Raw genomic sequence first — 27,304 nt, 5'->3', positions numbered from 1 at the left:
AGGTAAGCTGAAGTACAAAGTATAGTAGAAGTTGAGGAAGCAGTAAGCGGGCCGATGAGTAGCGCCATGGCTACCTTCCAAATGCGGCGCTGGGAAGGGGTGCCTATGACATGGCCGCTATAATCTAGTAGGTCGTGCACCTGTGTCCGTCAAACAGCGATTCAAATGGCGGAGTCTCGTCAGTTCGGCAAATAGTGTTGGCGGACGTATTTTGATTAAGACACAAATATTTTCGCGACATGTCCTTGTGGTATACCATGCAGAACTGGATGCTACACACTGTGAAAGATGCAGTTCTGTTTGCTCGGACTCAGCCACGTGCTGAAAATGCGTAGCTCAATAGCTGTGTTACGGGGCACGGTATTGTACGGGAGCAAATGGGCCACAGTGAATGCAAGTTCTGAGCTGAAAGGGTGAATAGTACGGCTTCTACAGAATGCTACTGTTCGGGACCGGGATCCTTACAGGAAAGAATGCCGTGAGAGACTACAAAGTTAGTTATCTGAAGCAGAGGAAGAAACGACCGAATTCGTTCGTCGATCCTCACGTTACTATGATTAATGAGAGCGATATTGTTAACATCTAGCAATCGCCATGCTTCTATGGCAATCGCAAGAACTGTTATAAATAAATAAATAAATACCTGCCCCCTCGGTGTGTTCCCGTCAGTAAACGCCATGAGCCCTGCTACACGGTCGAAGTTGACTTTGCATCAATTAACATTAATGCTGCTTATACCCCCCATACCTCGTCATCCTCCCCCAGTAGCTGTAACATTCAGGCCCTCTCACGGGCGCACAGTTACAAGAGTTAACTATCTATATTTTCGCAATTTCTGACGATATCTCTTCAAAAAGATTATTTATGCTGTATGCACAGGCTAAAACAAAATCAGCTTCAGTCAGCAGAGTTGAAAACGAAGGTTTTCTTTCTTGTACAAAAATTTCAAATGTCTACAAAATTTTTGGTCTCACTGTGCCTAATCAGACTAGCGTATGCAAGCCGAGCGGTGGCTAGACAAAGGTTCCTGCAGCGTTAGTGATGACTTGACATCCGGCCACAGGCATAAAATCGTGGTAGAGCGATCCCTTTTATAAGAGCGAGCTGTAGCGCTCTTCTGGACCGGTGTCAAAGACAGAGGAGGAAAGTTCTACATTGCCGTAGGCGACTATATGGTACGAAGCTGAGTGATTGTCGAACTGGATGACGCTGGCGGCGTCACCATTGTCTGCGATCGTCACACTCATGTGACAAACAGGATCTAGTTTAGGTACCAGCTGTTAGGTGGCGACTACAACACCACGCTGGTATCCATGCCTAATATGGCGCCACAGTGTCGCACATTTCCAGTTTCCTCTTCTCCTGTTTTCTTGTATCTTAAAAGAGTGAGTCTCGCGCCAGAGCAAAAATTGCTGGATGTAATCTATTGCCACATGGAATTCTACGCAAATGTACCTTCGAATCATCTTTCGGTTTCTGTTGTTGGGTAGAATGACTTTTATTTTACAAGAATATACAATCGGTGATGGAGGTGATTACATCCAAACTTCACCCTTCCACAGATGGAAAGCGTTCATTGTAGAAGAGCCATTTCACGAAACTACGCCGAAATGTCTAATTGTTGACATAAACTCAATCACCATTGCTTACCCACATCAGCATGTGGACTGCATGGATGACGTGCGCTCAACAATCGCAGGATGCCGGTTTATATATATAACATGGACATCAAAAGTGCCTTCTTTGCTATCAAAGTCTGCTTTGATTGGTGCTTTGAGTTCCAGACACAAGATGCATAGCTGTGCAATCTAATAGAGATTTTCCTCGCTATCTCGGTAGTTCCTTGGAAGGACCTTCCAAAAGGATTTCTTTTTGAAAGACAACTTTCAATCTTGCATACCACCTGCAGGGAGGCTCCGCAACTTACGCTAGGTGGGATGTTTTGATTAAAGTGCACTATTTCACACTAACACAATGTAGTGGCTGTAGAAAAAGATCTCACTCATTCCGTTCTAACTGTCACACATGAGATTAAAATAGACAACGATGGCACACAAGTGACGGAGCTCTTGTATATACGCGCACAAAACGTATTACACTGGAAACCATTGCTATTGTATCCCTTTAAAACTTCAGAATAAGTGTCAGCCTTGTGTCGTTACAAAACGACGGCTTGGGGAAACAAGATGAGAAAACACCAGTGCTCGTCTGTTCGGCCAAGTTTTTGTCCTCTACTGGTCTCTTTCTACTTCGGAACAGCGTTTATCTATTTATTATTTCCATATGTTTGTTATTTCTCCTTTGCCTACGAAACCTTGCTACTATAGACGTGAACGGCGCACACAGTATCGAAAAGAAGCAACAAAAATTAAAAGAACATTATAATCAAATGACGACCAACTTCAAAACAAAAAATTCAGTAACGCGAACCAGTTCGTGCAGGCGTGAAAGTTTAAGAACGTCTTTCGGGTTTACCAAATGACAGAGGTATAGTTGAAACATTTCATTTACCTATTGTCGATACGACGGTTCCCACGAAGTAAAAGGATCCCGAAAAGTCCCACCGCAGACGTTTGCCTGGCAGAAGGTTGTGAGCTGACGCGTTGCCGTGCTCTTGCAAGAGAACCTCCAAGTCCCTGGGGTCAACGGTGCCGTTGTACTTCTCCCAGAATGTGCTCAGCGCCCTGGCGTACTGATCACGTGCCTCTTGTTCCGTGCCAGCTTCTAACAGATGAAACAGGGTAGCGCCCACGACCATATAGAGTATCATGACCACTCCGAGAAGAGCAAAACGGGCATTTTCCTCACGCAGATGCAAGGCACGGCAGCAGCCACCTCTAGTAGGAGCCATGGACAGAGAGGCAATGCTCTGTAGACTCTATGCGATTTTTTTATTTTTTATGTCTATGGTAGATCTTAGTACGTGAATACGCAATAAATATGGACGATGAGCTAGGACACGCCGATAGATGTGGAGGGATGTCGAAATTTTACGGAAAACAATGGATGGATTGCTTTACTCTAATTTAGTGTCATGTTTATGGTTGGTCGACGTTCGATGAATGAATTCAAGACGACGAGCGCTAGCTTTCACGGTGCAGTGTATGGTTCGTTCGTGACGATTTGAAATCAATGATATCATGACTCGATCGCATCATTTTCAAAAGTGACGTTCGCTCCCCCACGTTGGAAAAGCGGAAAACGAACGAGTTCTGGAATTCTCCTCATTCCTTCGTGTGTTCCTCTCATTTGGAAAACTTGTCGATTGTCTACGTACATCCGAGCTATCACTTCCTAAGAAAAAAAAGTAAAAGTTATGGTTAATCTAATGAGTCGACGGTGTTATTATTCTCAAAAGAGCACATATCTACATCCTGTATAACGAGATAGTTTGAAGTGCCTACTATATTACACGATTAATTTAGTTTCGTGAGCAAGAGATCACGACCATTTTCTGTGAAGATTTAGCGCGAGGCAGCATAGAGACGGTTTCCTAAAAGTTCGTCAAAGTGCCCGAACACAGCGATGTAACTTTGGCAACCCACACGAGGACGGCATTTGAGCGGCAGTGATCGAGCTACTACCCAGGCTGTTCCTATCTTATTGACATTACTACAGCTTGATCTCTCCACAGTTTGTCGTCACTCTCTTCAAACACCGAAGATCGAAGATCCCAATATCCTTTCGTGCGGCGACATTTTCTACTTTGTGATAGCTCCTTTTGGCACTGTTCTTTTCCCATGCTGGTGAGAAAATTCATTTCCTCTTCCACTCACACTTTCGTCGTTTATTCCATGAAGTTTGCGTCGGGTAACTCACGCACGGAACATTTCCTGTTCCAGCTGGAACAACGCGCGGCTCACATCACATCATCACAGGAACACAGAGACCAGCGTGGAACTTTCGCTAGTTATATTCGAGCAATACCTCCTAGGAAGACACCTAAAGTCGTGGGAGTTGAAGTGTGCATTCCATAGGGTCATGTGCCAAAACCGAGAGAAACCACGTGGCCATGACATCACCGTTCCGCTTTCGAAGTGCGCCTGCCGATACTCGACTGGGACTCGGCCGTGGATATGGTGCGCGTTCATCCCCTGTTGTTATTCCGGAGGCGCGGGAGGAGGGGTTGCTTCCAGGCATTCCAAATGTTAGCTGCTGGTAGCGCCATCTTTCTAGAAGCTCGGAATATAGGTCCCTTTGATTCGCGGTGCGGAGGATGGATGGGAGTCCTCCCCCCTTGAGCGTGACTACGACCACACATTGTAGATGGCAGTGGGTTTGTGTACGGCTCCTGGTACGGCTCTGGCACGCTACGACGTTTCTTTCTCTCTTTTTTTCCGGCGCGACCTAGATTGAAGCAAAAAAATTACTTTTATCTCGTAATTCATTTAGCAGAATGTGTACACAACGTCACCTTTATGTTCGATACAAGTGCTCCGCCGTTTAGGAAATGCAATAACGTTTGTTGTTTTGGTTTGTTTGTTTGTTTTTTCTGTTTTCCACTGAATGAAGGGGGCTCGTTGGCGATGACAGCATTGTTAGGGCTTTCAATTCGACCTTCGTATTTTCGTGGGGATTTTAAACAATCTGAAATTGAGAAGAAAAAAAAATAAGAAGAAAGAGCTACCTACATTGGATCAAAACATTTAAGTAGTATTACTTGATAGCTTCTCAGCTTTATTAATGATCCTTGTCTTGAACATTAAAGAAAACCGGACTGGATTACAAAGTATCCCTCCTCTGCCCACCTGGGAAAATAATTATTTATTTGTCGTTCCATAGCGCTCCCGGCAGTTGCAGCTACTCCGTGACCCACTGTGTTTTCAATAGCTCTAGAATGAAGATAACAAGCCATTTCTGCCCGTTCCTTCATTCACATTACCCTGAAGGAGGATATCAGAAAAATCGAAACAAAATCGTTGCGCGAGTATTCACCGTACGCAGATGTTGCTGAGTGAGTTTCGGTTTCCATATCGATTGCTGGCGGCGCCCTCTAACGTCTACTTTCAACACTTTCAAACATCGAAGTCGAAGACATGCTACTAAACATAAGTTTAAGACGTTAAATAGTATATTGCGCGTCTTATGATGCAGACTTTATGTTATACAACCCATTACTTATTAATGCCATGTCATTGTAACTGTCATTACCGTTAGCTGGTAGCGAGCAATCCCTTGCACAGTTGGCCACACTGCGAGTGAAATTGCGTCTGCTAGTCTGCTGAGCTGTTGGGTCAAGTTACTAAAGCGTAATTATACCTGCATTTATTATTGTATATGCTATTGTGACTAGCCGTATTGGTTAACATGACATGTATCTGATGTTGCTTTCTTTTCGGTACGCGAGAGCTGCGTAATTTCATTATGTGCAGGGCTGCGTGAAATCATATAAGATTGCTCCCACGACACCGCGTATAACAAGTACTGCAAAAGTTGGTACAATAAGTTACGTACAATTTGGCCACACAATGGAGTTGACACAATAGCTCAAACCCGAAGCAAACTTATTTTCTCTCGCTTAATATACGCGTTTTAATCAGCGTCTCCATCGGGCATGCCGCATCCGGGCATCCCGAAGCTCCTGAAAAGGAAGTGTTTCTCATTTTCTTGTTGTCTCCTATCTTAAATTTACGTTGGAAGCAAAAACATGCGAATGTTTATCGTGGATCTTTTGTGTTTTGTGCAGCACTTCCGAGCCTTGAACCACGAAGATGGGTCGTCACAACAAGAAGAAGGGATTCAAACAGCTTTCCATCGACGATCGGTTAATGCTGCAGTGCATGTTGGACGAAATCTTGGAAAGTGAGTGAATTGGTACATCACAGAAATATAACATGTTCATGGATTGGGATTAGATTTCTTTTTTGCTTTGGCCATGTAAGTAAGACACAAAATGCAATATATGATCTCTAAATTCGAGCATTAACGACAGGAAATCAATTCTGCAATGTTCTCGCTCTTATGATTTACTTCATGTGAGTGACTCAAATGGGGGTTTTCTGTTGAAAAGACTGGAGGGGGAACTGAGCTTATGGAGCATGCTGAGCGACAAGATATGGAGACAGACGGGGATAGGACAAGGATGTGTCGTGCCCATTCCTTTGCTAGCGCAGCATCCCCATTTATCTGTACACTCAATCAAACATTTAACTAAGCAATGATTAACCATCTTTATGTCGGCTGCGCCAATGTAAGAATAGAGCAAGCACACTGTTCCGTGGTTACGAACCGAGTGAGGCTCGTGCCCCGTTCCTCGGCTTCTTTATTGTCTCCCCTGGCACCCTACATGTATGTTAAAGGAATCCTTCGAAGTACCCTGACATATCAGTTAATGAATAGGCTTTATATTTCTTAGAATGCACAAAACTTCCTTCTGGGATTCCCAAAGAAGAATGGAAGGATTTCCTCGAGTTAAACAGCCTCTTGGTGAAAGTCCGGGAGATAGAAAATGGTGAGTAAATTACGAAAGATGACAAATGTACACATCACAAGCTGCACATCTCCTCTTGTGTTCTTGCGAATGTGGAATTAATCCGTATCGAGCAAGCAGCATACATAATAAGTATACTAGGGTAAGCAATTACACCGTAATGGAGACCTCTTTAGGTGAGGCATTTTTTCCTGTAAAACCTCTTCCCTCAATGGTTACAATATGTTACCATTTGCTCAATACTGAGCTCGACTTTTCCTATAGAAGTATGTCTTCTGCTTGTGTAATGCCCTTCACCCTCTGATGCCCTTCAACTAATATTAATTCAAAAATATTATGTGCCTCAGAACTAGTGTTATCCGCTGATGTTCTGTGCTGTACATCAGGTACATTAAGGTGTGTAAATTTCACATTAAATTTTCTAGGCATCACACTAGACCTGCCAGAGAGAACCAACAAGTGGGATGCTTTCTTGGATTGGTGTACCAAGAATGGTGCCGACATGAAGCACGTGGAGATCAAAGACATTGGCAATGGAGAGTATGGGATGACAGCGAAGCAGGCAATCGAGGTAAATAGTTTAGGCCAGGGTGTCAAACCGCAAAAAATACGGGTTCGGGTTCGCGTTGTTTTGATTTCGTTCCGGTTCGGCCACGCCAAAAACCGAACCGGTTCGCAGCCCCGAACCGGTTCGCGAACCGGTTCAACGCTTCCGTTTTATATGTTCCATAAAACTGCTTTTATCAGGAAATGCGTGGAAACAGCTTACTGCTGTTGTCTGCATTGACGTCTTTAGCGGTGAGGTAGCTCTTTAGCGACAGAAATAAGAAATGGATGAACACTTATTGCAAATAGAGTCCACGCTGATGAAGCGGTGTTGTCCCGCTACTTTCTGTTCCCAAAATCTTTTTCACACGCACAGTGCCAGCAAGATAAACTTATAGGAAGCCTAATAAGATGGACAGCATAAGATAGACGACAGTACTTGCCAGCACAGTGCCTTCGCAGCGTGAATCGATCCGAAACCCTACTGAAGCATGTCGAAAATAAGCCTGCCAGCCTTACTCTGTCCGAGCTCACAGCAGTGTACTAGTTAATCCACCTCACAAAGGCAATGTATCACGACACAACTACACTACCAATAAGCAGAACCACATTTACTTTTCAAACCACGACCAATCAAACAGGCACCGTTCTGCGTACGCTCCTTCTCCACTTCTCATGTTTCTGACTTGTGTAATTTTTACTGCTCAAGTGTAAAAGGAAATCTTGGGCGCTTATTTGATCACATATTCGTCGTGTAGAGCTACATAACTGGCCTACTCCATTCCTGTTGCATTCGTCCTGTTGCATTCGCGTGGCACCTCGCCTCTAAAGAGTAGACGCCGCATCACCGCGTGCGTGGGGCGCCAGCCGCGGCGCTCACAAGGACAACTGCGCTCCAACATGTTAAAAAGATGCTGAAAGTATACTTACTATACGTCGTCGTCTGACTGCTAGGTGAAAATTTCTGAAATTCATGATATAGGCGCGTGATGACGATACCGATGTGTCTTCGTTCGATGTGTGCTGACTTCTATGTCCGAACCGTTTTGTTGCGAACCGGCTACCGCTATTATTTTTTATGGTTCTGCTCCGGTTCGGGTTCAGCAGTGTTATGAAAATTTCGGTTCGGGTTCAGGTTCAGTTCCGGCAAAAATAACGGTTCGGGTACGGTTTTCGGTTCGGGTTCGGTTCGACACCCTGGTTTGGGCAGCTATTTAAATGATTCATTGTTGGCACTTGCTGGTTTTTCCTCTTTGCAACAACTTACATGTATGTGCCATTCTGAGAGAAGGATTGCACATGCTACTTTGGTGGACCTGAGAAACATTATTGCTTGTCTTTATTATCCTGGTAGCACTCTCCTGCTGTGCTGACTTTGGCTAACCGAAACTGTGTGTCGACAACATTCTGGATGTAGATACAGATGACAGGGCACTGCTAATTATAATGATAATGTCGAGGGCTGTCGTGGCTGCAGTACTAGCTGCCACACGTTTGAGGCCATGTTTGGGAAATTATTCTGCATGTTATGGTCATATACAGGGTGTCTCACCTAACCTCCACCTCTTTCTTCCTCTCTCTGGCCTCCTTCTCTATCGTTTCTCTGCAAAGAATGAGGTATAGGGTGTTTTTTTCTTCCAAACAAACACACGAACCTTCCCAGTTTTGCCCGTCGGTAGTACTTCAAGCCTTCCAGAAATGCTGTCCATGGCAATCCTTCCTGCCTTAAGTATGTATAGTATAAACGGTCAATGCACAGAAGTTCACCACCACTCATTACCTACCCCCTGTGCCATGAGACAAAGAAGGTATATTGTCAACTGCTTTCTGCCACTGACATGGTTTTGCCTACAGTAAGAATTGGGTTATCAGGTAACCTGGACAAGCGTTGGGGCCTTTAGAGATCCAGGAAGCCGGTTGGTAATTAACTATGTATTTGTGCTTGTTTAAGTTGCATCACATTTTTCAGTCATTATGTGTGTTGCAAATATGTATATAAATGGGGAAACGCTGAGCAGACTAGAAATGACTTGTGGTTTGACTCGGGCCTCTTCTTATTTTTAAGGAAGGAGATGAAATCCTGCACGTGCCTCGGAAGCTGATGATGTCAGCATTAGCTGCCCACTCATCTCGCTTGGGACAACTGCTGCAAGAAGACCCAGTGCTGAAAAGCATGCCAAACATTACCTTGGCTCTCTTCCTAATTTTGGAGCTTTCTTCTGGAGAAACTTCTTTCTGGAGTCCTTACATATGTATCCTTGCACCTTAGTAGCATTTCCGTCCTTGTGTTTTGCAATACAGTCAATACAGTACAATACATTTTTCGGACATGCTCGATTATTCGGACGCTGTCACAGCATGGTCAGCCGCCCCATAGGATTAATGTACAAGAACCCATATCGGATATCACGTCTGCTGACTTAGAAAGCTTGATTGCGGAGTTGTGGAACGCAGGTTTTTTAAAAGTACCTGCTGCCGTGACGTTTGACGAGTTCGCAGTGCTCTCTATTCCTGTGCCGAACTGACCGACAATGATATCATTCGCCAAGTGCTCCACAGATCAGACTGACTCCGAGGATGATGTGCTGGAAATTGTGCAGCATGCAAAGAAATGTCCCTCCGCAAGATACAAGCTGACGTCATTACGCGGATATTGAATAGCGTTCGTCAGCAAAGCATCGACAAGTTTCCCAAGCCGCTGCACGATTAAGGGCTCAAAAATAGACAGCCAAGTTGAACTCATTCTAAATTCCCGAATTTGCTGAAACGTCTTCATGAAACTGTGGCAAAATACTGGCAAAACGCTACAGGAGTTGCCTCTCAACCTGCACACGCAGCAAATTACCGGCTGCGTTGGTTAGATAACGGGCAGGTGGCAACCCTTACAGGGAAATTGGCAGCAACAGCCGTTCAACTGGTGTAAGGTTCTCCTTTTTCTTTCTTTCCTGTCTTCATTTTGCGACTGCCTCTCCAACGTCTTGTAGAGAGACATGTTTAAGAAAGTCATTCACAATGTCGTACCTTTGAACATGATTGGTGTAACACTGAACTGTGTTCTTGCAGTGCATTAGGACATCAGTGCATCTCTGTACAATCCTCTGCCAGTAGATGAATTAGCCTTAAGTTCTTCGATCAGCTATTCTTCCGGATTCCTTCAACACAGTCTTATACTTTTCAGTCAGTGATTTGGAATTGCTTCGAGGCTCAGTCGTTCTGGGTGAGTATAGTACACAATATGGTGTAGATCATGCATGCTCGTCACCTTAAATGTTTATCTTAGTTCTGATCTTTCAGATGATGCACTGAAGCTTCATCGGAGCATCCTTCGCCAGTATGCATATTTTCACAGAATACTAAGGGTGAGTACATCGCTGGGCACAGTAAGAACGCGTATCATGTTATAAAGATAGATTGTTTTGGTTTGAATAGGATCCTCATTGGGAAATGTGATCTGATGTAAGAACAGGGCACTAGTTCATACAGACCTTAAGTAGTTCAACCAACAAGGATTTTCAGCAAAGCCATACAGCTTTTGTGACACTGGTACAGTCAAAGTCCTTTACAACGAATGCCTTTTTAACGAAAAGACCGTTATAGCGAACGTTTTTCACAGTCCGGTCAGCGCTCCGTAGGGCGCAATGTATAATTAGAACCTTTATAACGAAATTCTTTATAACGAAACTGCCAAAATAACGAAGCAATTCTGAGGTCCGATTGCTGAAGCGCACGACCCGTACAACGAAGTTTCAAAAGAAACTGCTCCCGACACGTGGCAATGGGCGTCATTTGCCCGTCTCCACCGGAGTCACGCGCCCGTAGTTTCCGCTTTCCGCGGGTTTTGTGATGACATTATCTGAGGACACGGGCGAAGGTCGTGTCCCTCCAGAGACCACGTGGCCGCTGACCCACTAGGGGCTGAATGCAAGAAAGAAAGGGCTGCTGTCTTTTTTTTGGTAATTGTGACCGATAGTGTACTGACCGAAAGTGTGGTGCTTTGAACACACTTGTTCAAAAAAAGATCACAGAGTCTTCTTTAGCCTGAAGTAAATTAACGACTAAATAGGCCTGTATATATCATGTCATGAGCCGTCCGAGTCCATGACCAGGCTGCTTTAATTAGCAGTCTCGACTAATGTATGGGCATTCGCTCTACGGTGCCTTCCATTCAGAAACAAGAACCGCATCGCTTGCGACGGTGGCGACACCGGTCATCGGCTCCACGAAGCGTAACGTAAACAAACCTCCGTGCGGTTCGTGTTCGAACTCGTTCCCCGAAATATGTGGTCATAGCGGAAACCAGGTCCCCCAAGGTCGCCATTTTCCCATGTATTTGTTCCTATCCCGATGCGCGCAATGCCGGAGGCCGCCCTTAGATACCCCATTGTTACCAGACGTTGGCTTGCGTTTGATTGTAGCGCGCTAAAAATCCAGTTGAAGCACAATCCAAGCCAGGCCAAGTCACTGAAGGAGAGATGGACGACTGCGCCTGCGGCGCCTGGTACGACAGGTACGCTGTGTGATGCACACCACCGTGCACTAGATCCTTCCGATCGCTCAACACGTTTAAAACCGGGACCAAAAAGTGAAACACGACACAGAAAGTTGTTATACGCATTTTATTTGGACATATAAAGACTAGATTCATTCGCAGAAACAACAAAAACATTTTGCCGCTAAACTTAGCACGCTGAAGTGATCCGGAACGGCAACAGTGGGGTATCTAGTGGCGGCCTTCTTCGTTGCACGCTTTTCCGAGGTGAGTTTGGGGGACCTGGCAGAAACTGATGTGAAACTTAATGGGGCCTACGACTCTGTGGTCGGACTTGACTTTGACCGTTTTCACACGTGCATGATCGGTTTCTCCCTGAGTCTACCCTGATACGACACCGGTTGGCCCAGTACTGCGCGGGCAGACGTTGGTTGCCGCTGGAGCGGCAGACGTTTTCACACATGCGTGATAGGTTTCTTCCTGAGTTTACCCTCGTTCTATTGTATCGGGACTATTACCGTCAGCTTGAACTGCAATATCGCCGCGCAGTCTTTTTCAACGAAGTCACCTTTACAACGAATATTTTGAGCGGCCCCTTGCAGTTCGTTGTAAAGGACTTTGACTGTACTCGAAAGATAACAGTTGGCACCTTGTTCTTTTTTTTTTTGCTACGCTACACTCACAGATAGCAAAACTCATCGCGAGAGAAAAAATATAACAGATCCTTCTCATCTTGCAGAAGACAGTAGCGAGCCAATGTTTAGTATCCAGTGTGCATTCAGTATGTGGTTGTGTTCAGTGAATCTTCTAGTCCTTTAGTCGGAAGTTTTGAAACATCCCCAAAGGAACGTTGTAGTGTTCATTCACCATATTCATTCATTCACCGTACTTGAAGTGCATCACATGCACTCAGAACTGTACATACTAGAGCCCTGCACGGCCCGGCTCGGCCCACGGGCTGAGCCGGGCTTGTTATTGGCTGTGTGCTCCGGGCCGAGCCTGGCCCGACAAAATACGCTAGCCCCGCGGGCCGTTAAAATACGCCACCACCGTGGTCCGGGCCGGGTCCGGGCCGACAAATGTGTTTCCGAGAGTCAGGCCTGGCCGGGCAACGCAGCTAATTCCACACAATGGAGATGCATTAGTCATTTCATCATGCGCTTGCGTCATTCCTGTGCATATTTTGCAAAGACAAGCAAGGGATACTGCATTAGGCATATGATTCGACCCTCTAGAACATTCTGAAAGCCACTTCACATTGCTCATCACTCCTCACGTATTTCACAATCACTTGGCAAAGCTTGGTGAGAGGGGTATGGACTGGGAGAAGGTGTTTGTCGACAGCATCCTCTACCTCCGCAAAATCTTGACAGTGTAACGATAACGCCCATGCCCGCGTACGTTCTGGATTTAATTTGGTCTGGTGCGGTTATGGTGTTAAACCGCCATCACTTGTATGTTTGTCTTCTCCCCTTATAAATTTACTGATAAATTTGTTTGATAATCGCCAGAAACGCATACGTCGCGGCTGGAAATACTATGCTGGGATCTACTCGCCGGGTGACCGGGCCGGGCCCAGCCGGGCTCTATTTGCTTAGATTCCGGGCTGGGCCGGGCCGAGCTCTAGTCACTGGGTCACCGGGCCGGGTCGCGCCGCATAAAAATATGAAGGCCCGGGTCGGGCCGGGCCATTTTTCGATGCGCCTGGGCCGGGTCGGGCCCGGAAAAGTCGGCCTGTGCAGGGCTCTAGTACATACTCTCGGACATGCTCTTGATGTACAGCTCCCATCATCCTTAATAGTAAAACTGGGAAAAATCTGGTTTCGTTCCTGAGCGCGATTACAGCAACCCTTGGGGCCACGAGGAAATCTTAATTGAACAAAATTATTGTGTTAGTTCATCGGAAGGACTTTGTTCACTTAACATTCTCGCTCGGAATTGAGACTGAATTTTTCCCAGTGTTATCATTATGGTTGACGGGAGGTGTACAGCCTCCTAACGTACGTCTTGTGCGCCTCTGACATGCCCGCTCGTTCTTGGGACCTTGCCAGTTATGCGGGTACAATGTGTGTGGAGAGCATGCTTTTGATGCAGTTTTAATCGAGACAGTAAAACACTAGAGAGTAGTATGGTTGTCTTTGTCTCTACATAGCATGTGAAAGAAAAAGGATTTTACACTGACAGACTTCATTTTATAGTGTGCAGTATAGTGCAATATAGTGTATAGTTGTATAGTGGTGCAATGTTTGTTTTCTATACAGACTCATCCACTAGCTAAAAGCCTACCCTTCAAGGATTGCTTCACATATGACTTGTACAGGTAGGGCTGCTTTCAATTCTGTTCCAGTCGTTATGTGCACCAGCATGATTCATCATTATTAGAGCTGTGCGAGTATTCTAAATTTTGGATACGATTCAAATATCTTATCCTATCCAAGAGTTAGGTGAAGCCCACTTCACGTTACTGCCATTGTTTTTTTTTTTGCTCCGTTCTGCAAGTTGGCTTTACGTCATTACACTCGAATGTTAGGTGAAGCCGTCTTTACACCGCTTACGGTATTCTGTCACTAAAGTCTAGAACTTTTGTGACCTCACGGTCAACACTGTGCTCTGTGTACTGCATGTTCCAGCAAATGCGCTCCCAACTTTCTGAGTTATGTTCAATAACAGATCCCTCTAATGCAGTCTACCATATACAACACAGAAGGACCCTTCTCTCACGATATGTTATGCTTCATGAAAAGGCTCACAAGTTTGGAGCAGAACATCATCGAATAAGCACACGGGGTAGTGAGTATCCCTATACCGACAGCTTCCAAACTATGTGGGAGCAATTGCCGCAGATTCGGTGACTCTATTGAGTCAGTAGTCATAGACAAAATCTATTGGCTATCTAGTGGCCCTTTTTTCACCTAGTCATTGCTTCATTTAATTTCTGTCAGCAACGTATTATACTATCATTAGAATTTTAGAGGTTGTGCGAAACCAATACACTATGCTGTTCACACATACAGCGTAACCCCGTTAATTAGAAACCTCCTAATTCGACCTTCCGGATAATTCGAACTGACGCTCAGATCCCGTCAAAGTCATACGTATTTCAAGGGGTAAAAACGTCCGAAAATTCGAACATATGAATGTGCGCTACGGCCCGGCCGCGGCCAACTATACGCATCCGCCCGGAAGCGCAGGCTGCGCGCTGGCGTGTCACGAAAAAGTTTACTTGTACGACCATAACTTGGTCAGCAAAGCAAGTAAGCCTCACTGTCTAAGGGGATCAAGACCTTTCCTGTTGACAACACAGCTAAAATGAACTTCTTTGTTTTCCCACCCGCAAGGAAACACGTGGGAGGCGGGAGAGGAGGTTAAAAGCCCGCGCATGCGCTCTGACGAAGGAGAAATTACCTGGGTGGATTGGGTTGGCGATATTCGCGTTCGCGGGATCCGCCGCGGTTGGGTCGCGCTCAACACCGCAAACGATGTTCCTTTGAGTCGTAACTGAAAAAACGAATTTAACCGCGTATAACAGATCTTTCACCCTGAGATGTTTGGATGTGAAGGAACTGAGGCAGGAACCTTCATAGTGGAGAGGAACGACAAGAATGTTAATTACGCGCGCCGCGTGAGGCGCATGAAGAGTGCGGCGGCGCATGCAGCTAGTATGCGTTCCTTTTAATTCGCAAAAATATTCGGTACCCTTCGAGTTACACTGTGTTCAGAGTCTTCTGGACTTCCTTTTAGCTGTTAATGAGGTCTGACTTCATTGGGAACCGTGACGACATTTCCCTTAGAGCATTTGAGGAAAACTAATCTAAAACACCCAGATAGCACAGCGAAAACTGTCAGAACTCGATACCAGGTTCACTTGCCATTTTTGGTGCAGAGGAGTCACTCAGATACGGGAGCTGGTAACCATGGAAACGGCCGCTACAAGCCCCATGGACAGCCACACGTAGCCACATGTTTTCTTTACTTGCCGAAATAATCGTCTGCGGCGATTCGTGGAAGCACTGAGGGGACATTGTTTAGCCTGGCACGTCGTGATCAACGGCGTCGTCGACAGCTTCGGTCACTCTATTGGGTCTAAGAAGCACGTGACTTCTCCCGCAGCCGCTGTACGCGGAAGCCTACAATCCCACTGGCGGAAATACCTGCCGTAATGCCAAAGCAGCATCGGTTTCGGTGTTCATGGTGCCCTTTTTCTGCGCATCCCTTGCCGTCTTTGCTACCGTACACCTAAAGGAATGACTGTCTGCTTGCAGTAGAACTGGCTCTACATGTAGAACTCTCTGCGGTTCTTGGCTGCAACGGGTATGACTCACGATGGGCACGACTAATATCGCAGTGATTCAGAATCCTGCTATTATTATTATCTGCCTTGTTTGGAGCGTCACCTCTTTCTTGATTGTCTAACATTTCGCGATATGTCCTGTGTGCACAACAGAGCTGGGACAAACACGTGTTCGTGGACGTGCACTGCGTTCTCCGCGTGTCTCGAACAAAAGAAACGTTGTCCTTTCGGCGTACGTATCCCAAGCACGAATGCAACGGACATACTTGCATTCTGTATGCAGGGAAGACATCGTACTCTATGGTGTACCAACGCATTTGAAGTGCATCCGCGCGCAGCTGCGCGTTTCACTCGCAGATCTTGAATTTGTTTATGCACGCAGTCCCCCGCTCTGCATTCACCCGTAGTATTTCGAATTCCTTCTCGAGAAGGAACTGATTTAGATTTTGTCCTTTTCTCTGTATGGTTCGCGTGAGCTGTTTCCCTTCTGAGTCAGGTTTATTGCGACGTGTTTGCGTGCAATGTTGAGGATAACTCGTGGATGTAAGTAAGCTACTTTTCTTGGTTACTGTTGAGTTTTGGTGCTGGTTAAGTTTTTTGGCGCTCCGAAATCATCAAACGCCTACCCAAGGAAGAACATAAAGGCATGACAATTATTTCATCATATTCAAGATTGGTATAATTTTCATTTCGATCAAGCATTGCTCGCACGTATACGTGGCTCTCTGTCTCTCTCTCTCTCTCTATCTCTCTTTCCTGCCTCTTAATTTTGCATTTCTGTGCTGAAGCTGCGAGTTTGCAAAACTAATGCTGTTCTGTTTGACACTCTGGAAGGAAAGCATTCGTCACACAACTGTTGTGTCGCACCACCTATTGTGACATCAAGATCTGAACTAATTATACGATGCTTACGAACTAGATCGTGTGTATATTACGTAGCAAGTATGTTGAAAGTAACTGTTTACTTTTCGAAAGTAACTTGGCAGTTTAAAGTTCATTTTCACAACGGGAAACTTCGTTAGTAACTTAGTGACATTTTTTATCGAGTAACTTAACTCGCAAGGAGCACCTTTTATTGAGAAACTTCCCTGTCTTTGCTCGCGTGATACATTGTGCCATAACGCAGCTGTGTCTCCCGATATGATTGACAGCCAACGTTCCTACACGAAGTAAAAATAGCAAAAGCGTCGGTCGTCCGTTGTATACATCTTTATGCGAGCAATATCTGGGGATAAACTAAATAGGGGCAATTGGGACTGCAGTGTAGCATCCCACAGGATTTCATTCGACGTGAACGGCGATCTGCTTCCCGACTTAGAAAACCCTTGCGTGTCACCACAAAAAGAAAAGAAAAAACGAGAGAAAAGAAAAGAAGCTTGGTGTTCTTTTTATTATTATCATCATTATTAGGTTACTTTGCGCAACGCCCGTTTCCTGGAGAGAACGCACATGGTTGATGAGGTTGGTTCGCTTGAAACAGTACTTGCCCCAAGTAGCACAACATCTTGGGCCAATATTGGCAATATCGGACCAATATTGCCAATATTTGGCCAAGATGTTGTGCTGCTTGGGCGCTAGAGAGTTTTAGCTCTGTCCCGTGGTTTTAGGAAACCGTTGATGACGTTGCTTGCATCAAACCGTATCAACCGGAACCAATCTGCGGATAAAGATTCTATGAGTCACACACGACTGACTGCGATTGGCTCCGATAGGCACGGTAACCTTACCAACGGTTGGCTAAAAATGCGTTCCTCCTTAGCGGGTCCGAGCGCCCGCTCTTTGGCGGTAGCTAAGGTCGTGCAGAAGACTTGGAGGTGGTGGGTTCGAATCCTACCACCGGCTGTGATGTCTGAGGTTTTCCTTGAGTGTTCCGGTAGGCTCTCTAGACGAATGTCGGCACAGTTCTCCCTGAAGCCGGCTAGGACGCACACTAAACCCCCCCATCTCAACCCCCCCCAACTCTCTCCATCTGTACGCCGCTCAAGGCCACAGTTGCTTCGCGTTGCTAACTCGGATTTCTTTTTTATTTTTTTTTTATTAAGAAGTCGCTGACAACTGGTTACAATTGAGCCTCTGTATGCAATAAGGGGATAAGTCGAAAAATCCAAAACCGAGAAAACTGCAAGTGAATATTTGGTGAAGTAATTGCAGATAAGTTTCCTCGAATAACGCAAATGCAAAATGTGTAACATATATGCATGTGTCCACTCTACATGTATGTCCCGTTACCATTGTTTCTGGGTGTGTGATTTAGCAGAAATTGAACAAAACCCAGGAGCATGATACATCCCCTTTTTCTATATAACACCGCACGCACAGGGTTTTCATTATTTCAGGGTGCATGAATTTTCATTTTCATCATTTCAGGGTGCATGAAAAAACAGTTTTCACGACTCGGACTTTCATGGTGACGCTAGAACCTGCGAAGTTACCTTTGTGCAGTGGAGCAGCCTAGATCTTGTATTATCGTGCAGCTAAACGAGCACAGTCTTGAAAATGATGTTCTGTATGGCCAGCAACATATGACTTATTTGCATAGTGCGCACGTTTTTTTTGTTTTTGTTTTTTTCAAAAGTCCAAGTCGGAGTTCATTTACGCATCGTAGCAAAATTTAAGCTACGCCATTGTATGCATGTATAGAAAAGGGTCCTGCTCTGGCTGTCCATCCCATTGACACGCATGCATTTCCCGTTTCTTATCCTCCTATATAGCGAGTCAATAAATTGCAGTACGGTCCTAAATTTTCTTTGACAGGTACATGCTGGTATGTAGATGTCACTGCAACAGAAATACTAAAAAGGGGATAATTCGACTTATCCCCTTATTGTATACAGAGGTTCAGTTAGTGCAATATTTGGTTTACGAAGTCGAATTTAATTTCCAGCGATGCCGTTTGACGTTTTCCGACCTCTCTCTTCCTCCCCCTTCCCCCAACCCTTGCGGAACGGCGAAAGCTTGAAAAATTGGTGGCCCTATGGGCTTTTCTTTTCCTTTCGTTTTTGTCTTCAACGGAGTCTGTGCTCATAATCTTTTTCGTTCTGTCTTCAGTTCGAGGCGAGGTGGATTTACAGCTTTTCTCTTTTTTTCACTTAATTATATCCGTCGTCCTCCGCAGATAACGAGTGTCGTTTCGTCTGTTTCCTAGGGAATTAATCCGCTTACCTGTTCGCTTGTCTAATGAAGAACTACGCGGGTAAAAACATCGCGTAACCAGGCTTGGATACATGTATTTTTATGGTATCTCTCTCTCTCTCTCTCTCTCTCTCTCTCTCTCTCTCTCGTGACCTTTTGCGAATGCGTCGGCTTCGGACAATAAATCAGGTGGACGGAAGTAGGATTTCTGATTAATACGTACCCAAGATTAGATTTCCTCGTAACATAATTTCAACTTATTCAAATATTCCGTACTGGCTGAACAGGATGCATAAACTGAACGGATAAAAACTTGTTATAGAACCTGAAGCAAATCAAATGGGTCATGAGAACTTAACTCCATGTGACACGTACGCCATGCAAGAAATACACTTTTTTTTTTTTTTTTTTTTTTGTCGGTGTTGAAGTTAAGTGTATCTCTGCACAGCATCACTGATGAAGGACTGAAAAATGTGGCGGTCGTCGGAAAAAGTCGGACAGCGGCGGGGATCGAACCGTGCACCTTTTGATTGCCGGTCAGATACACTGACAAAGCTTACCGATGACTTGCCATGCACTCTTAAAAATGAACTTCACCGCATAGCACGCTCCTAGCCAACCATCATCTCGAATGATATCGTTATCTGCCCTGATTTGTTGAAAACGAGAGGCGTACGCCTTTTTGTGACAATTATGCTATTCATAATCGTCACAGAAATGGCGTACGCCTCCCGTTTTCAACAAATAAGGGCATATAACGATATCATTCGAGATGATGGTTGGCTTGGAGCGTGCTATGCGGTGAAGTTCATTTTTAAGAGTGTGGGGCCTCATTCAACAGGACACGCCTCCCCCCCCCCCTTGTCGTCCACTCCTTCCTGCTGTCCTCTCTCCATCTGTCCACATCTCTAGGCCGCTCGTAGCCACAGTTGCTTCGCGGCGCTAACACAGAATAAGAAAAAGGACACGTACTCACTCTCTTCACTTTCTCCCTCTCTCTCCCTCTCTCTCTCACGCACATACAACACAGGACGAGACATCCACTGAGCATGATGGGAAGAAAGTGTTCACGAGATGACGCATGAGTTCCGCATTTTGGCAGTGCTGATTCCTGTGAAAACTCAAAGGATAGTAGGATACAGCATAGTTTCCTGTGTTTCTGTTGTTGCTACTTCGTTTTCTTTTCGGGAGTAGCAAGCCTGGTGTATATGGCTAAGCTGTCCTTTTATTTCAACCATTAAACGCATTACCGCTTTCAAAAGATACACACAGAAGAAAGATTCGCACAATAAAACGTCTACCGTACACACCACCGAAACTGGGCGAAAAGGTTCGATTACCCCCGTTTTCTTTTCTTCGGAACTCTAATAAAATGTTTCGTAACAGAAAACTGCGCGGCTGCAAGATTGCTTTCTTGCATAAGGGCTTCCAATGACAGGTGCTGTTAAAAAGAATTCTGCTTCGCGTTTAGCTTTCATAACGGCTTCCGTGCTGCGGTGTCGCTATATTGTGCAGAGTGGAATATGATAGTCGGCTGAATACCAGGGTAATAAGATAACGGCATATTACTTAGTTGTGGGCAGTATGGATGTGTGGGACACGATGGAATGTAGCTGTTCTGACGCTGGAACAGGGGTTTTCCCATGATTATTCCGGAGGGCGTTTGTGCCCTGTATGGTGGGGAGAGGGGTGACGCCTATATATATGCCGCTTTTCTGGCCTTTTTACCTTTCTGCTAGGTAGTTTGGGGAGGGTGCAAAAGTGGCGGGGGCTGCTGGTAAAATTCCCTGGGCTGGAACACAGACAAACCCAACACAAGCCTCACTGTGCCCAGGAACACAAGAGATTGAAACGTGATTGAACATGAAAGATATAATTGAATTGATGAACATGATTGAACATGCGCCTTTGAGGCTTGTTTTGCGTTCGTCTCATTGTGTGTTCCAGCTCCAGAGCAGTTGCTTTCCAATGTTTCCATCATGATCCCCAGCAGTTGCATCGTCCTGTGTTGTATGTACATGACGTCACAGGAGAGGGCCTCGGTCATTCCCCATTGGTTCCCCGTGGTCATGTGACCTGTCCCACATGAATGTCCCCACATCTGTTTCGGTATTCGCTAAGCAGCGAGTTTCTACGCAACTATTCCTCCCGTTGCTGTTAAACTTGGAATGTCGGTTCATAAATGGTGCAAGTAACGGTCATGTACAGCTTGCGACACACTCGTCTAGAATCGACGGCTTGCGGTTTATCCTGTCTGAAATCTACAGGTGTTGCTAGAATGTTTCTTCCGACCAATAGACAACGTGCATGCTACCCGGTGCGTGTTTATTAGTCGAATATTAGTCGAATTAGTCGAACGAATAATCTTGCAACGCCTGGAAGTTCCAGGTCGGATAATCCGCCAGCTGTCGATTACAGACGAGTATGTCGCAAGCGAGACAAAGAAGGGCCAGACGGCATACTCGGTGTTTGTTGGGGTACGAAACTAACATCAGCATGTTTTTCTTCTTCTTCTTCTTTTTTTTCTACACTCTTAGAGGAAGCGCATACCAGTGTTGCGGAATTTGTCGATACATTCAATTCCAATTCCATTCCGAGGAATGGTGGCGAGTGGAAATTCCATTCCTTTTCAATTCCTCGGAATGAAGACGCGAGGCTCATTCTCATTCCACCCAAGAAAGGGAAATTCCCATTCCCATTCCGGGGCTCAAATGATGCACTATAAGTTGTTAACTGGTGCACTGCTCAGTGCAAAAAATAAATAAATAAATAAAATATGTAACGGGATACTAGATATCCCACCAACAGCCATCGCACAAAAAAATCGCATACTGCTTTATTTTGATGAATTTTATGTTCCTCTGTTTCCAACATTATCATCGACATAACAGATCGACGACTGCCGAAGTCCGGACGTTTTTCTTGCGTTGTAATCCGAAACTATAGACGGCCTTCGGTTGAATGGTTGCCAGACTTTGAGTGGCCTCGGCTCAAAACCCAGCGTGCTGGAGGCCATTCCATTCCGGCCCCAAACAGGTCTAATTCCATTCAAATTCCATTCCCAACAGCTGGTGACTTAACTCCATTCCCATTCCGTACCGGTGCGCTAAAAACGGGGCATCACTCCGGAATCATTCCACTTCTGGAATTTTAATGCCGCAACTCTGGTGCATACCATAATGTAACTCAGTATTCTCGGGCGAGGAGTTCCGGAATGCAGCTGGATTTGCGCGTTGGAGCGCATATTCAATGGGGCCTGCAACAACGACAGTGGTTAATTAGAAACATAAGTTAGAAATCATCAAGTCAGACCTCCATCATCATCTCTGTACCTCTCTGGTAATCATCTCTTTTTTTTCTCATCATCTCATCATATGTTTGTACTTTCTGTGTGTACTGGGGTAGCCAGTTTGACTTCGTCGAAACTTACATTCCCATTTTTTCTTTATCACATCCCCATCACACGTTAGAAAGCGGTGTTGTCAAGCGATACTTTAGGATACGTTCCTTGATGTCTTGCGGATATGTCTCGTTTTTTTTTTTTTTTTTTGTCACTATCTCTACCACTGCAGTCTAAAAACAGAACATCACTGCATATGACACCACGTAGCCAACAGTCATCCCAAATGACATCGTCCTCCCTCCTGATTTGTTGAGAACTAAGGGCGTGCTCCTTTTTTGTGACGCCCAAGCAGTTATGTGAATAACTGCATAGGCGGTATTCACATAAAAAAGCGTACGCCCGCGGCGTGCGCTATTTCCCCCCATAGCACGCTGAAGGCAAACAATTGCGCAAATTGATACCGTCCCAAGCAGCACAATGTACTGAAAGTCGAGTGCAATAGGGGTGGACGGTATGTGTCTTATCAATGTTCTTTAGTTTCACGAGTCTGTTCAAGGCCTTCCACCTACCCGTCCACCCCTATTGCACCCGACTTTCAGTACATTTTGCTGCTTGGGGTTATTACTCCTGATTTGTGGAGAGCGCGGGGCGTACGCCCTTTGCTTGATAATTAACATTACTGCATAAGTGTCATTAAAAGGCGTACGCCTCCAGTTTTCAACAAACCTGGGGGCTTAATCGCTTCATGGTCGTTACGGTCGTTACAAGCTAACGAGTGGCGGGAAATTGAAAAAGGTGGGCACGTGACACATTGCGCGTGACGTGTACCACGGCATTCACGTATCGCGCGAAGAGCGCCGTGCACGTGTTTTATCACGTGCCCACCTTTTTAAATTTCCCGCCCCCTTTTTGAATTTCCCGCCACTCCTTAGCTTGTAACGACCGTAACGACGATGAAGCGATTAAGCCCCCAGGAGAGAACGATATCGATCGGGATAATGGTTGTCTCTCGGGATGTTATACTGTGAAGTTCTGCTTTTAGAGTATAGGAACCCCCACAGGCGGCACGCATATGGCGCTGCAGTATAAGTTCTCCAGCGTGGTAACACTCTTAGAGTTGACGGAGTACATTTCGTGTCGTTCTTAGGTCGGGAACACGGGTATAACCTAATCTAATCTAATCTAGATCACGCAATAAAACAAGTTGGAGAGTGGAGTTTCCTGGGTCCCTCCTATTCGCAGTAGACGTGGAACTCAGTACCGGAACTATGTTCATAACCCGAAGGAATGCGAAGAATTACGGTTTACGAGGGCCTCGATCGTGCTTTGCTTTTCCGCACGCTTCCTACTTGTACTCCCTCTTCGCCCCCAAGCGATTAATGCCACCCGTTTGATTGCTCACAAAATGGGCCCTGTCCATATCGACTGGACGACGAGCAGCTGAACCCTTTCCCACGTTTGCTTTCACTGTCTGCTTGGGAGTTCATCTGGCGCTCTATTTTGCGAACGGGTCGCCACAGTGTAAGTTGCATGAAAGGTTTAGGCCTACGTATACAGGGTGTTCAAAATTAAGCTTTCACTAGCACTTTATAAATATAGGCGAACAAAAGAAAACTGGTGCTATTTTTCTGTTCCTTGAGTAAGAAACACTTTCTTACACAAGTAGCGTAAAGTTATCATCCGGTTTCCTGTCATCGCTGTGTTTGTGTAGCGCTCGTGAAAGCTTAATTTTGAACACCCTGTATAACCACATATACAGTTAACCGTCGTTAATATGACCCCCGATAACCTGACATACGCGCTTTACGACCATACTCCTGGGGAACAATGCAGTGAAACCCCTGCAAACCCTCCCGTTAATATGACAATTCCGCATTATGACCAAAATTTTCGGGAACGACAATGTTCATAATAACGAGGGTTCGCACGTTCGTGTCATGTCAGAGACATCGAACTTTCGTGAATGAATTTCGCGATTTTTTTTAATTCCGTGTTAGCGCCGCGAAGCAACTGTGGCTATGAGCGGCGTACAGACGTGGACAGCTGGAGAGAGGACAGCAGGAAGGAGTGGGGGACAGGGGGGTTAGTATGCATCCTGGGCCGACCTCGGGGCAACTGGGCCGACATTCCTCTGCAAAGTCATCGGAAAACCCAGGGAAAACCTCAGACAGCACAGCCGGTGACAGGATTCGAACCCGTGTCACCTCCCAGTCTCGGCGTGGAAAGCGATTTCACGGAATTGAAATGGTTTGTTGGGGGGGGGGGGGGGGGCGAGAAATTGAACGTGGTACCCGCCGAATGGTTCTATACTCCGTTACTAGTTGTTACTACAAATCCCATAATGCCTTTTCCCGTAGCAAATCCGCAACGCATCTCATCCGCGTATACAGCGTCAAGCCGCGCGGTTATATTCTTGCGGGGTGGGGGGTGGGGGGATAGGTTTATTGCAAAAAAAAAAAAAGAAAGAGTGGAAAGGTTAGCCTGGCTCCAGAAGCCGACCTGTTATTCCCTCTTACAAAAAAGGAAAAAAAGAAAAAGGAAAAAAAAACGAAAAGAGCGAAAGAAAAGAGGCGCTGTCACAGGCTCAGTGCGAGCCCTGTGTCAGTAAGGAAGCGTACGAGTTCCCTTCCGACGCGCCACTGAATGGGGCGTTCCAGAGGGCCCAGTAGCGTTGCCAGCGGGACCTCCCTCAGCCCTAGGGCACCTAGCCGCTCCATCAGAGTGGCACGGGGAGCGGAGAACAGCGCGACAGTGGCGGAGTAGGCGGGAAGTGTTGCCCTCGGTGGAGCAGGCTACACATGTAGGGGTGTCAAGCGTGCTGAGCTGGAAGAGCCGTGTTGGCGTTCGAGCCACGCTTAACCGCAGACGGTGGATAGCAGACGCCTCCCTCCTCGTGATGTTTGGGGGGAGGGACGTATTGCATTTTTTGGGTCGATGGAGTGCAGAAATGTATTGGGCGAGATGGCACGTTCTATGAAATCTTGAAATCTTGGACACAGCGAGAGCGTAAGCGACGTATGTGGAGCAGGCAGGCTGACATTGAAAGCGGGATGCTGAGACTCAAGGCAGCCGTGGTATGGGCACGTTTCGCAGCAATGTCGGCACGGGTATTTCCGGGCAGCACGACGTGACTGGGTATACCCACTGGAGCCGTACGCTGTGGCCGGAAGCCAGGAGCTCGTTGCGCTGGTATTATTGATATGGACGTGCAGAGCATGATGTCTAAACTGAACGGCCGAATTATCATTCACCTGGTGAGGCTCGCAGCATCGGCGAGATGAGAAATTATTTCATCTTTGCTCCTTTTATTTATTTTTTCTCTGTTTGCTTTTGGGAACGACGCTGAGAGAGAAGTGCCGCGCGTATAGCGGGCCCTCTTCGTTGTCCTAGAGATTTTTGTCTGTGCAGATATCTTACGACGTTACAACGTTATAGAAATACAACTTGAAAAGCAAAAGCAAAAGTATGGTGATGTGTGGCGAGCAATGTCTACTAATTCGTCACCGTGAAAATGTGCGTTTCGCAGGTGTGTGCGGTCATACGAAGAGAGGAACAAAATATCCTCTCTGCACCTAGTGATATCAAAACTTCAAAAGATCAGTGATGGAAATTATAGCGGTTCTGAGCCTGAAACACACAATGGATGAGCACGACAAGCCTCAGGGTGCCTAAGGACGTGTACAGTTGAAATATGGCAGTCGTCGAAAAGGCCTGACAGCGGCGGAGCCTTATGAAACTTCTTCAGATGACTGCCGTAATACACGGTCAAATACTTGCTTGCTTTAAAAAAATAAAAAAAATATATTTGTGTATGTACGACGACGTAATATCCGTGACAAAAAAAAAGGCATGTGCATGGAGACAAAACTTGGGCGACCACTGTTAGAGATCATAGCTCGGCATGCATGCAGTCTCACATGGGTCTCTTCCCTACCATCTTACCTCTATCTGCCACGCCGTATGAATTCCACAAAGGGTTATCGCTTATTGGACTTTTATTGCACAGTGAGGTGAAACAAAAAGGAGCGAAGCTGGAAAGCATATGTGGCTTCCTCATCCGGTTGAGTGATAAAGATGTAAAGCACCATAAAAATGTTCCTCATACACTCCAAGCGGGGAAAAAAAAAAAGAAGCAACTTATGTCTCCCTAGATTGCAATTACTGCGTAGTTTGGTCCGTGACTCTGAAATGTATGGTCCAGCACTTCAAGCATTTGTGTTGTGGTAATGCATATGGTCCTTGAAAGGACAGCAATTACTCCTGTGTCCCCCCCCCCCTTTTTTTTAGAATGTACTTTCCTATAGACGTGTTTCTAATCGGTGCCTTGCTTGTCGCAGTTGACGTGCTTTTTATCTTTTTTCTTAGAAGCCACACCCAGGGTGTTCGCGGATGACGTATATACCTAGAGTCGCTAAATAAGCTTATTTAGTGACTTTACGTGTCCACGTTTGCGCACCGAACGCGTTTCCTGCCTACCGGATGAACTTCCGGTGATGAACGACAACGGCATTTATGCGATCATCGGCAACAAAAAAATCGCGGTACCCAAGCTCTGCGTAACAAAATAACACGCAAACCTTGCTCTCCCGTGCATTTTGAATGGGCTCTATCGATGGCAACATGGCGGCGTCCGGAGAGTTCTGTGCAGGTACCGCTAGGGGCGCTAACGGCGCAGAAAACAAAAATAACAAAAGTGAGCAGCGATGTGGGCCCTCATTTCGGTTTCTGCAGCGGTGGCACCTGTAGCGGTGTCTGGATGCAGCAGTGAGTCGAGCGCCAGGTCCCATTCAAAACGCACGGAGAGCAAAGTTCGGGTTATATTCCTTTTTTTTTTTTTTTTTTGTTGCGCAGAGTTTGGTTACCATGGACATTTGTGTTTGTTTTGATCGCATAAATGCGTTGCCATGCATCACCGGAAGTGCGTCCGGTAGGCAGAAAACGCGTTGCGTGAGGAAGTTGTATAGGCATACATTATGTCGTACTCTATGTGATATACTTTATCTGCACACACCCTGTACATTAAAAAGCCTTCCGGTATGTGTCACTGCCAGAAAGGTAATGTCGAATTCTATT

At 45.8% G+C, this 27,304-nt stretch overlaps 2 protein-coding genes across 4 annotated transcripts in view; one reads left to right on the top strand and one right to left on the bottom strand.

Annotated features, from left to right (window-relative positions):
• LOC135401250 (potassium channel subfamily K member 13-like) overlaps positions 1-4,113 on the bottom strand; it is a 118,151-nt gene extending 114,038 nt beyond the window's left edge. The window contains exon 1 of the mRNA XM_064633533.1: positions 2,512-4,113. Within this exon, the coding sequence (XP_064489603.1) occupies positions 2,512-2,851 (340 nt within the window). The 5' untranslated portion in view covers positions 2,852-4,113. The remainder of the gene's footprint in view (positions 1-2,511) is intronic.
• The window catches only part of LOC135401248 (actin-histidine N-methyltransferase-like), a 187,830-nt gene that overhangs the window by 110,645 nt on the left and 49,881 nt on the right, over positions 1-27,304 (top strand). Inside the window, exons 1-8 of one of the 3 annotated variants that reach the window (XM_064633530.1) lie at positions 5,188-5,249; positions 5,687-5,802; positions 6,356-6,451; positions 6,856-7,001; positions 9,042-9,228; positions 10,113-10,193; positions 10,271-10,335; positions 13,727-13,785. In XM_064633530.1, the coding sequence (XP_064489600.1) occupies positions 5,712-5,802; positions 6,356-6,451; positions 6,856-7,001; positions 9,042-9,228; positions 10,113-10,193; positions 10,271-10,335; positions 13,727-13,785 (725 nt within the window). In that variant the 5' untranslated portion in view covers positions 5,188-5,249; positions 5,687-5,711. Of the gene's footprint in view, positions 1-5,187; positions 5,250-5,686; positions 5,815-6,355; positions 6,452-6,855; positions 7,002-9,041; positions 9,229-10,112; positions 10,194-10,270; positions 10,336-13,726; positions 13,786-27,304 lie in introns of those variants that run through there. The other 2 variants (XM_064633531.1, XM_064633532.1) reach the window with 2 other exon arrangements.

This window comes from Ornithodoros turicata, chromosome 7 (genome assembly GCF_037126465.1).
Source record: "Ornithodoros turicata isolate Travis chromosome 7, ASM3712646v1, whole genome shotgun sequence".
Lineage (NCBI taxonomy): Eukaryota > Metazoa > Arthropoda > Arachnida > Ixodida > Argasidae > Ornithodoros > Ornithodoros turicata.
Note: the sequence above shows the minus strand (reverse complement) of the source record. Positions and strands in the feature narration are given on the sequence as shown.